We start from the raw sequence: 12728 nt of genomic DNA, 5'->3' as shown, positions 1-12728 counted from the left end.
ATTACCATATTGACAATATGCACCTAAGACATGATCCATTTGTTTGGGATTTGGGAACTTATGTGGACAGTGACCTAATTTTTGACTAACGTGTTTTTTTTTGTAAGAAAGACCTTTAATACTGCATAGCTTATAAACAATGGGTTTGTGTCTAGATATAATGATGTCATTCTCCCCTTTACTCAACCCTCATTAGGCCAGTTATTGAATATAATGTGCCCTTTGGCATATATCTGTTCAGACACATGCAACAACTGGAATGCCCACAGGGACACCTTACAAAAAAGATACAAGACCTAAACAATATGTTCTACATGGACCGACTCAAAACCCTGTTACTATACTTGTGCTAAGTGTGCTAAGTGTTGACTTGTGTCTGGCATACAAGGCATTCTCTGACCCATTACTGCTGGATTTACTGGACATCATCAAGTCAACTGACATCAGAAATATTTAGTCTAGAGATCTAAATTCACTTCTGCAACATTAACAGGACAGTTTGGGGTACTGGTATATTTCCCAGAGGATACCACTACTGTGGAATAGACTCCTCATCAACATAAAACAAAGTTCATCCCTTTTCATTTTCAAGCACAACTTAGAACTATGGATGCGAAACAGATAATTTGCCCCAGGCTACCTCTTGTACTACTAATGGGCAGATGTAGCTCCTAAATGCTTTATCCCATGCATGAGCCCCCTCTAATTATCTGTGGTATGATCTTACCAGAGGTAATATATAATTATTGACCATGGGATGGGTAAGGCCAATCTCTAACCAAATGGGAGTAAGTTATTTTGAGCACAAAAAGGGAAACTGGCTAGGCTTAAAATGGCCAGCAGGGGCAGCTAGTCTTGTCCTTACCTATGAACCTGTGATACTTCAGTAGAACATGGCTGAAATAAGAAATATTATTTGTGTTATTCTTGCTTAAATGCTGATGTTAGTTAAAAGATCTTGAGTAACAATGAACATGTTTAGCTTATGCCTTTTATGCTTCATTTCCATTAATTGTGCAAAACATCAAACACAAATTTCATTCTAGTAAGGTAAGTTCAATAGTTAATCACTTGATCACGGTATAGTTTATGTAATTTTTACAATCTTGGCCCAGAGAAACAATTTTATTATTACATTTTTGGAGGATGTACTTGAAAATGTATTAACTGCATTTGTACTAATCGTAGTATAACTTGATTTGTTTTATAATGTGCAATAATTATTCCAGTTGCCCTTTCTTTTCAGTTTTATTTTATGTATTTGTACTTTCAAGTGCATTCAGTATCACTGCTTGACATACCTGAGAAACATTGTGTTCTTGTGATAGAAAGTAATCCATTGCTTATAACTGTTAGAAAATTGCATGCACTGCTAGAGGCACAACCACTGATGACATATGGCTCTGCAAAACAAGTTATAATAAAACAATTACTTAATTTGCAGTGACTAAGTTTATATTCATTTATTTATTCATCCATTTATGAGCCCACCGTGCCAGCTGACCCTTTTCAGTCATAACCAGGGTCAGAAATAGTGTAGCATGTTCAAAGAAAACCAAGTCTCACACACAAATAAAAGTAAAAGAAAACTGTTGTTGTATGTGCTTTGACAAATGTATATAGCTATATCTGTGCTTCAGGAATTTAATAAAAGATAAAAGGACTTAAGTTCTTGCATATTTCTTGAAAACTAAGTACAGAAGGAGATGTTTTTCAATAACATGTCCACAAATCATGAAAGCAAATGATTTGGCAGCATTCATCTGGTTATTTAATAACTAGCTGAGTGCATTGGTACAAATGATATAAGCTAGGAATAGGTCCATAATAGAGTTATATAAGGACTGAACAATTAATTACAATAGATAGCATGGCATTTTCAGACAAGAAGACAAATCTGTCAGAAATGCTGGGTAAGCAAATTGGAGTAACGAAAGAGATTATTTTTTGGGGATATGATACCGAATTGGACTTGCTAAACATAGTGAGGCCTTGCTGATTTTAATTATGAAAGCTTCCAAAAACCAATTACTAGAAAATGGAAATCAAAGTCTAAACCAACTATAGTAGAATTAGTGGATATAGTAACAGAGATAAAACAAATGGAAATGAGATCTTTAGAAAGATTACGAGCAAATTACATGGAAAAAAGGGAATTATGGGAATGATACATGCAAAATAATGTTTTGGTGGAATGAGGTTTAAAATGCAGGATTTGAATGAGTTATCTAATGTCTGACTGACAAACACTGGATAGTTTATATTTGATGCATAAAGTTTGCAACTAAAACATGTCAATACATTTCATTTTCATTTATATAAATGTATGACTGCCTATGTCATAAGTAATAATTTAATATTTATTTTATTTATTTTTTATTTTATTTTATTTTATTTTACATTTGATAACCGGGAAAGTCCGACTGGACACAGGTCCATTTTCAGTGGAGGCCTGGGAGAAAAGCTCCAAATACAGTACACTACATAAGTGAGGATTTGAGTTTACATCTAAGAAAACATTTCAGCATGCAATATGCAGATATTAACAATCTGTTGTTGAACGGAATATATACAGTACATTACAAGACTACATTTCATCACGTAATAGGCAGAGTTTAACAATTTCTTGTTTTAAGGAATATATGTAGTACATTATAAGATTAAAAGTAGTACAATAATTGAGAAAAAACAAGTACAAAAGTTTTGATAGGAGTTCATTCTGAAAAGCCCGTATGTTTGGGGTAGAACAGGTATACCTGGGTAACTAGAGGAAGAAACAGGTGATCCTTAGCAGAAGAATTCATGCAACAGTGCAGTGGTGTGGTTTAACTTGGGGAGTCACAAGAGCAAAGCCAGTTGTTTGAATAGTGGGTTTTGAGGAGTTTTTTTAAATTGGAAGGCAGAGGTTGTAGAAGTTATGTGGTTTGGGAGTTGGTTCCAGATTCCGGCTATAGATCAGGCAAAAAGAGATTTATCAGCATCATTTTTGTGTTTGATGACATAAGGTTTTGGTTACTAGATCTTAAGGTTCTGGTGGTTGTGTAGGGCTGAATTAGATACTGTAGTGCTGGGGTTTTGTTAGGCAGGTAGTAAAGTTTGTGTGCTGTTGAGAGTTGATTAAGTAGCAGTAGTTGGGACAGCTCAAGCCAGTTGAGCTGCTTGAGGATAAGACAGTGATGGGATCTATGAGAGGCCTCAGATGTGAACTTGGCAATCTTGTTGTAACAAGATTCCATCTTGTTAAGTTCGGTGTGGTGAAGTTTTGTTAGTATAGGGGAGGCATAAAGGAGGATGGATAAGAGATGAGTTCTTGCAATCGTGGATTTAGTATTCTTGGTCATGAAGTATCTGCTTCTATAAAGGAGACCAAGCTTTTTGTTTACTTTCTTGATTGTTTGGGCCATGTGAATATCAAATCTAAGGCTGTTATCGATTACTTCCCCTAGCAGTTTTGTGTGGGTTGTTGTGGTGATTTTGATGTTATCTTTGGAGATTATGATGAAATCACTGCTTAGATGAGGAGGTCTAAAAGGGACGAATAGAATTAGGTTGTTTTTTTTGGGGGATTAAGAAGAAGTTTGATATTGGTGAACCATGCTTCATTTAAAGCAACGTTCTTTTGAGTTATGGTTTGTAGTTCATTTACAGTAGGGACGGCACATGTAATGGTGGTGTCATCTGCGTATTGCACTACTGTGGCAGAGAGTGGAGATGCAGCTATCTGGTTTGTAAATAGGGAGAATAGCAAAGGACCAAGAATTGATCCTTGAGGGACACCTATGGATACTGGTAATAGGGAGGACAATTGGTCCTGCCATAGCATTGCTTGCTGACGGCCTGATAGGTACTTACTAAACCATAATATAGTGGAAGAGGTAAGTTAAGGGTAGACAGAGTTTCAAGAAGCCTGCTATGGTTTACCATGTTGAAAGCTTTAGATAAGTCTAGGAATATGGTGGATATGAATAGTCCCTTGTTTCTATGGTGACTGACTATTTTGGTAAATGGGAGTAGTGCTGTATTGGTTCTATGGGAAGGTCTAAAGACATGCTGAGAATTAGATAGGTTATTTTTCAGGAGGTACTGCATTAGTTGAGAGTGAACTACTCTCTGTAATATTTTTGATAAAAGTGATAGAATTGCTATTGGGTGACAGTTGGAGAGCTCTAGGGATTTACCTCCTTTGTGGAGTGAAATAATATGTGATATTTTCCACAAGGTGGGTACTGTACATTCAGATATTGACCTATTTATGAGAATGGATATGGGATAGGCTAGGAAGTTTGTCTGCTGCCAGTGTGTTTGGTTTAATTTTTTTCAGGAGTTCGATTCTCAGCTAAAGCATCTTCTGTGTGGAGACATGCGTGAATGGGCGTACCTTCATTGAAGGTTGTGCATCAGGCCTGGCAAGCTGGTACATAAAAATCTACTGCCAATCATTAGCGGACCGGAGTTCCGCTGTGATGACCCCTAACCAGGAAAAGCCGAAAGATACAACAAGTAATAGTTTTAATAGGCACTGGGTGTAGGGAAAAACTATAGTAATTATTTTGTTCATTGAGATGGGTATGGGTGAGTTTTGGTATGGGGTTGGTAGTACAATTTTGGGTGTTGGCCAGGGCTTGGATTGGTTTGGTAAAGAATTTGTTGAATTGTGTGGGGGTGTTATCATGGTTATTTGGTAATACAGGGGTAGGGGTGGTAGATTTTCCAGGGTGCAGTAAACTATTTATTGTGGCCCAGAAGTTTTGAGGGTTATTAGCAAATTTTTCTTGCACAGTTTTATAGTAATTAGTTTTGTCTAATTTAATATGCTTTTTGGCTTTGTTGCGGAGTTCTAAATAGTTTTGTTTCAAAATAGTGGTTTTGTGTTTATGAAACTGTAACTAGGCTTTGTCCCTGTCTTTCATTGTGGTTTTGTCTCTTTTGTTAGCCAAGGGGCATAGTTAGTTTTGACTCTAATGGTTCTGGATGGTGGATGCTCATTTAGGATTTTAAGGAAAGTTGAGTTAAAGTATTGCACAGCTTCATCTAGAGGTAGTTGAGTTAGGGGAGTCTAGTTACTGAATTTTAGTGCATTGATTAGGTTATTAGCTTTGAAGTTCTTTTTGTTCTGTACTACCCTTAGAGTGGGTTGGGTGGTGTGGTAGGATCTGTTCCTAATAAGGTAGGCTGCTTGATGGTCACTCAGATTATCTGGGAGACAGCCTGACTGTTGTATGAGAGTGGGGTCTGATAGCAATATCCAGTCTAAGATGGACTGTTGTTTGGATATCTTGTCAATTCTAGTGGAGGTAGATATAATTTGGGTAAACCCATGTAGGTTAAAATGGGTAGAAGGGTTGTGACTGGTGCAGTCAGACCAGTCAATAGTAAAGTATCCTAATAGTATGGTTTTCTGTGGAAGGGAGGTAGACATCCAGTATAACAGGCTTTCCAGTGTAGTAATGTTATTGCCTGGTGGGAAATAGCCACCTGCAATAATTATATCTTTTCTGGAGTTTAGTTTTAGTTTAGCAAATATTAGTTCTATATCTTTGACTTTTTGGGAATAGCACTCACATTGTTCTGTAGTGAGATGATTTTGGAAAACTATGGCTACACCTCCTCCTTTTTTACCTGTTCTGTCATTACATATAATATTATATCCAGGGGGAGTAATCTCATTATTGTGATGTTCTGGCTTAAGTCAAGTTTCAGTTAACACAGCTGTCTCCAGTTTGTATAAGGCTAGCAGAGCATGAAGGTCTTGAATTTTTTTAAGAATACTTCTTACATTTATGTTTAAGAGGAGGAGAGAAGAAGTAGGTCTCATGTATAGAGCATTTGTCTGATTTAAGTTAGTTGTGATTGATTTAGGACCTGGATTAGGGTGTATGTCTCCACAACAGGAGAGGTTTTTGGAGTAGGTGTAGGTAGAGTTTATTAAGTTTGTGTTGTATTCTGGTTTGTTTTTGGGAAGAGTGAGGGTTACTTTTATTTGTTGGTTTATTATAAATGTATGAAAGAGGTTGGGAGGAGGCGAGGTCAGATGGTGATATAGGGAAATTTCTTAGTTTTATGGAATTGGCTGTGGATTCTGTTTGCCATTGTGTTGGGGTGCTGATATAAAGTTTAGTGTGGTAGGAGGAGAGGATGGAGATTAGGAGCAGAGATAAGATAGTTAATGAGTATAATATTAGTTTTAGATGTTGGGTATGCTGTGGGGAGTGCATCTTATATGTTTAGGTAGAGTGGGGTGTGTATAGGAGTAGGAAGTATAGCTGTGGAGGAGTAGTATCTATAGCAGTAGAGGTTGGGAGTTGTTTAAGGGTGTAGTGTTCAGGGTGTGGTGAAGTCTTTTGTATGGGGATGGTAGGTTTGAAATGATTGGGTGATTGGGAGTGTTAAATAATGGAGGGTGTGGTTTATAGCTATAAGTTTGAGTGATACGGGGTGGGTGAGAATGGGGTAGGGTAGGGGAGTTGAGTGAGTGGAGTGAATGGAGTGGGGCAGCACTGTCTGTAGAAGCAGCAGTTGTCAAGGAAACCAATCAGTGGGAATAGTTGGTAAATGCAGTAAAAAAGAGTTAAGCCTTAGGGTTTACTAGTTAACTGCTGTGTATTGGTCTACTTTATTTCTTTAGCACAAATCTATGGGGAGGGATTGGGTAGTAACTAAGCTGGGGGCTAGGCTAGAGAGGTGAGTAGGGACAGTCTGATAGGGAAAGGGGAGGCACTAGGTCTGGAGTTGCTAGTTGAGAAACTGTGTGAGTAAAAGAAGTTGGTTACAGGCCAGATGACAGAAATAGGTAGAGGTTTGAGGGGCAGTTACAAAAGGAGATAAGCGAGTAAGGGAAAGAGCTAGCAGAGAAAGAGGCTAGGTATGAGTGTAGGTAGAGAGGAGACCAGCTTAATGGCCTGAGAGAACCGAGGTAGGGGGGTGAGGGGAACATAGTGATGTTCTGTAGCTGACCAGGAGCAATAACTTAAAGATGCCCGAAGAAGGCCAATAAGGACATGGTTACTTATGTATACAATATCACATACATTATTCAATAACTGCACTGTTGCTGGAGATGAATTCCTCTGATGAAGCAGCACTCTTAAAGGGAGTGGGTGGTCTTCAGTTTTTGCTGGGATTAAGCAAGGCTTATTTTAGGTGTCAGGGACCTGTAAAACAAAGATAGAGAAGAGGATAAGGATAAGATAAATAGCAGTGTTGGCTAGAGAAAGTCAGTAGAGAGGAAGAGGGAAGATAAGGACCAAGAGGACAGAGTTGCCTATGATAAGACAGCAATAGAGGCAGTTGAAGGGTGATGGAGTGGAGGGACAACTCAGAATAAAGGGTGCAGTAATGTAAAAATGAGAAAAGAAGGAGAAAATGAGGATAGTAGGAGGGAAATGTTTTCTAAGAAAATAGTGTAGAGAGAAGCAGGAGGTAGAGAGAGAGAGTAGTTGAGAATGACAACTGGTTAAGGAGATGAGCAGCTGGAGTAATGCTATAAATGCAGTTAACAAAACACTTAGCTTCTTATTAATACAGGCTCAGTTTAGGCAATCTCTTTCCAAATGATAATTGTATGCATACTAAGATCAACAAGTTTTGTTAGTTTGTCTAATGCTAGGCACAATTTAACAAAATGAAAATCCGTGATCTGGCAATGCTGAAGAAAGCAGTCTAGACACAGGTAGGGTGTGGTAACTAGCAAATTGTTAAATTAAATTAAATAGAAGCAGTTTGGAATACAACTAATGTCCATCGGCAGCTAGATAGTGACCCCACCAGTACAGCTAACATCAATTAGCAGCTAGGTAACTCTACAAGTAAAGTCAGAAAACTTAGGGGTATTGGGCCTGCTAGTGCTGAGTAAAACATATAAGTAACAATAAGCCATGCAAGTTTTGTCATATAACAATGTACATGATTATATTCCTTGCATGCAAACTAACAAGATATCCTGGCAGCAGTCGGTGGCTAAGATCTTGACTTAGGTATTACAATTAATCTGAGTGTGTAATTATTACCTGGCAATGATGAAAATAATTAGTGACATACAGACAACGGCATGATTTAATCATATAACAAATACCAATAAATAAAGATGTTTCTTGTTTAAACAAACAAAAGAAAAGAACTGGGCTGCAGCTCATAACTTTAAAATAGTGTATTCAATAGCGAAGATTCATTATAGTTACATTAATAATCAAAATGTTTTATATTGTAATATATCTATAATTGCTGGAATGTATCTAATGGAGATCAAAACTTTGTACATGCAAGACTAGACTTACAGTGAAGAAATGTATAATAAAATGCATAAGGTTAACTGATATGCTCCTTTGCACACTTCAGTGGTTGACGTTATTTGATATATTGAAATAATACAGAAAAACAAATTAATAACCTCAAGTCTCCAAGTCATGCTCTAGCTAGTGATATTTGGCAACATATTAAATGCCTACATGAGATAAGCATTTCCTTTTTTATACTACATTTCTTTAGCCTTACTGTTATATAGACTTCCAGAAGAAACAAGGCAGCGATCTTGGTTTCCAGTGCAAGGTACTGGGGCAGCATTATTGAAACAGTCTTGTGTATTTCCTCCAGTGCATGCTTTGCATGTTAACCCATTCTGTGTGTTATTCACAGCTGGAACTAGAAAATGATTGGAGTTAATATTAATGCATAACATGTTGTGTTCTGTTATCTAAGACAGTGTTTGTTGAGTAAAATAAAGTTATGTTCCTGAACATTAAAAAGATCCGATTATTACATACTGCTGTTACGTACAGGGCTAACAGTCCTAAAACCTCCTTATGTCATTTTCCAATGGATCAACAAGACTGATTTCAGAGTGTTGTTTCACTGATGAGTAACATACAAATGCTTGTATTCAGGGATGTTAAAGGAAAGTAAGATCTTACATTTTGTACCGTTGCTGAAATTAAAGTAGGCATTTAGATAGAGTGATCCTATAAGACAGATGGAAAAGACTAGCATAATATCCATTCAAGCCCATTTGAGTCCATAATGCCTCACAGTATGCATGTACCAGTAGGTAACTATGGTGTTCTGTGGTGACTATAGATGGAATCTCTGATTAAGAGACATGATAAAGCTACACCGATAAACAATTCATTAGTTTCTAGGAGAAAATAAAAAAAAAAAAATAAACAGAAAAATTAGTAGTCTTAAAACTTAATTGATGAGTTCAGTAACAATATTTTCCAAAAATCATGAACACCAGTTAGTGTTCCAAAGCAACAAGCCTTTATTTGTCACAGACAAGCAATCCTCAGTAACGGAAAAAACAGAAATACTTTACAATGTTAAACATATCAGCTTTTATACATTTAGAAGTAGGTGTGGAAAATATATATAGTTTTTTATGGCACCTACAGACACTGGTTGTAACTTAAACTGGTTGGGGCACTTTTGCTAGGTGTTGCAGAGCTGGGGAGCAAAAGGGGCAGAGTTGTTGGGAATGTTAAAAGAATCTGAAAGGGATTGGATAGTTTCAGTAAAGTATTTATTAAATTGATTTGCTATATTGTCAGAGGAGGTGGCTGAGGTAGGGGTGGGGATATGTGATTTACCTGGCAAAAGTATATTATTGACTGGGGCCCAAAACTTTTGTGGTGGATTATTGTGGTGTTTCTTTTGAATATTATGGTAGTAGTTAATTTTATGTAGTGTTACAAGTTTTTTAGCTTTGTTTCTGAGTTCTAAAAATGTTTGTCTTGTGGTTTGATTTTTGTTTATGTGAAATTGTTCCCAGGCCTTATATCATGCTTTTAGTAAGGATCTACATTCTTTGCTTAGCCATGGGGTAAAATTAGTTTTTACTCTATTATGTTACAAAAATAGTATGGAAGAAAATATCAATATTGAGATAAAAAAAATACTGGCCATGAGTCACAAAACATCCCCTAAGGCACGGAGGAAGTAATGCTACACTGTACCAGTTCACTAAGGCCAGTACTGCATAACATAAATTGAAAATGTTAGCATTTTGCCCTAGTTGCATAGCAGAAGGTTATGGTATATAACTTATTAATTCTAGACTATAAAAACAGCTGTTTGTGCAGTTACTTCTTATATTGCTGGGGTATATAGCGCATACAACCTGCATGAATATGTGGTATCGTAGAGATGCTCAGTCTGCACAACTACAAAGAGAATAAGGAGAATGCCAGCTGTCAAGCTACTCTGCCAGTGGCATGGCTGTCTACCACCATCTGTGCACTTCCCATCCAGGTGTCACACACCCCTAATATTAGGTCAAACACTGGTTAAACAATCCATGAGCCAGGCATGCCACTAGTATGCCACGTTTCATTGGTACCTAGTTGGCTCCTCTATACTCCACCTTGGTTAATCTGTAAAATTGATTGTATGAGGGTGGGGAGGTGCTGATGATGGTGCACACTGCAGAATCTGGAAGTACCTATCTTAGGCATTATATTAAAATATACCTTGGAATATATCAGAGACCACTTCTTTCAAGATAACAATCTATCGCATTTCTCTTTAGACCCATTCACATATTATTCAATGGCTTAATTCCAGCCAAGACTGATTTTATGAGAAACTAATATGCAAACTCATCTATGTAGCATAATTCTATTCAGTGTTTTTTTCCAGTATAGAAATGATATTAAACAAATCTCTTTGTGAACAAATGTCTGACAGGTATTTCTTTTCTTCCCAGAACACTCTGCAATATGTTCCTATTTTACATATTGAAGAAACAATAACCACATAAATTCTTGTAAGACCACTTTACTATATTCTTCTAGAACAAATTCATAAATTTTGTAACTAAACATCCTGATATATTATGACACTTTGTGAATGTTACATTTGAAATACTATTTGCCAGTAGAAAGCATTTCTCATGTAATACCTCAAATTACACACTGCAAAATCTTCAAAATTTTTCCATCCCGTTACATGTAATATTTAAGCATAGATACTCGCATTGGCATATGCTTTGATAAATCATGTCATCTACACAGTAAAATGCAATTAACATAGTAAAACAAGTGGGTTTTTTTTCATGGTGGGGGAGTCTCTCTGCATTCACATGGAGGAGAAATTGTCTTTTGGGCCACTAACTTGATATAATTTATTTGTTACTCACACCCACCTTACTTTATTTTTCAGACTGTGAAGTTACTCTGTCTTAGAGAAAGAGCATAGACTACACAAGTAATAAAATACTGACATGATCTTTCTCTTGAGCTGATGCAACTATGGAAAAGACTAACACACAACTGCAAGGAAATTAAATTTCAGTAAGGAAATGCACACTCAAGATGGAGGAGAACCCTTCTGTTTGCGTGATATTAATGGTTGCTCCTTTTTATCAGGTCTGTAAAAATATGCATATTAACCAAAAGAGCAAGTAGCCAATCAGTTTGTTTACCTGGTTAAAAAAATACATTCTGTTTGTTGAGGCAGAATAATGGTCCCTATATTTTATACTGGGCTGATATTTCTGTTTTGAGACTGTAAAACTGTTTAAGGATATTATACTATAGTAATATCTTGTGGATCAGGATTATATCTGACTTCTGTTTTATGGTTACGGCTTTACTGAAATAACTTTGGGGGCAAGATTTTTATAGAGATAGTAATGTTTTTCTTAGCTATTTTCTATAAGAATTTCTGATGATCCTTAATAATGGCTATTCTCTGTATAGATAAACACCTACACACACACACACACACACACACACACACACACACACACACACACACACACACACACACACACACACACATATATTTGATACACTCACCCATAAACTGTTTTACATTGTCATATTATCATGGTTTAAAAATATATCATGTCTATGTTCATAGGTATTTATTACACATACAGTCCAGGAGACCACTGAGGAGCCTAGACCATTTTCCAAATTTCTCAAGAGCATTCCGTGTCAGATTATGTGACTTGATCAGAGCTGCATTACAGAAAGATCTAGGCTGAGGGAATCAACTCTGTACTACAGAAAACAGTTAATTGCCTTAATTCATTGTGTAAAACCCAGAGTAACAGTTTCAACATGTATACATTTTAAGACTATGGTTATTTATTATTTGCATCCATAGATCTAAGATGATAAAAAGATATTTCAATATGAAACAGCTATATGTAATGCAATTCATTAGTTGAAAATTATATGTAATCTTTTCAATCATTGATTTAGGTATTGGCCATTTTTTAATTGTAGAAAATAAGATTTTTTAATAGCATCAAATCCAATTTATGTACATGCATAACAGTGCATTGACAAACCCAATTAGCTCCTCAGCAAATTATTTCACATCTTGAGCCAGACAGGCCAATGTTCAATTTTATGATTTTTGTGGGGTGGACTTTATTGATTCTTGCATAACTAATGAGGCTGAATTGAGAGCCCTTCTGAATGAATTTATTAGACAGTTCCTGAAATTTCCATACACTAATTACTAATGAGTGAAAAATAATTTTAAGATATTTTCCCTAGAATTTAATAGATATAATGGAAAACTGATTTGTACTAATTACATTTTCTTTTAATTTTGCTATACATTTACTTAAACAAATTATTGGACTGTTTTGTGGCCATTTGAGTAAGTACTGGTCTGAAAAATATTGACCTTTTTAACAACTGTAATTGAACAAATAATTTGAGGAAAATGTGATAACATTTAGACTGAGGGATAGTAATGCATACTTTAGTATTAAATATGCAACA

General features: G+C 36.2%; 1 protein-coding gene across 1 annotated transcript in view; it reads right to left on the bottom strand.

Annotated features, from left to right (window-relative positions):
• LOC122809060 (protein psiQ-like) overlaps nt 1-12728 on the bottom strand; it is a 120997-nt gene that overhangs the window by 86531 nt on the left and 21738 nt on the right. Inside the window, exons 2-3 of the mRNA XM_044080275.1 lie at nt 8491-8637; nt 1302-1403 (exon numbers count right to left, since the gene is read on the bottom strand). Coding sequence (XP_043936210.1) covers nt 1302-1403; nt 8491-8637 — 249 coding nt within the window. The remainder of the gene's footprint in view (nt 1-1301; nt 1404-8490; nt 8638-12728) is intronic.

The sequence above is a fragment of the Protopterus annectens genome, chromosome 8.part0, assembly GCF_019279795.1.
Source record: "Protopterus annectens isolate FY-2018-M chromosome 8.part0, PAN1.0, whole genome shotgun sequence".
Classification (NCBI taxonomy): Eukaryota; Metazoa; Chordata; order Ceratodontiformes; family Protopteridae; genus Protopterus; species Protopterus annectens.
Note: the sequence above shows the minus strand (reverse complement) of the source record. Positions and strands in the feature narration are given on the sequence as shown.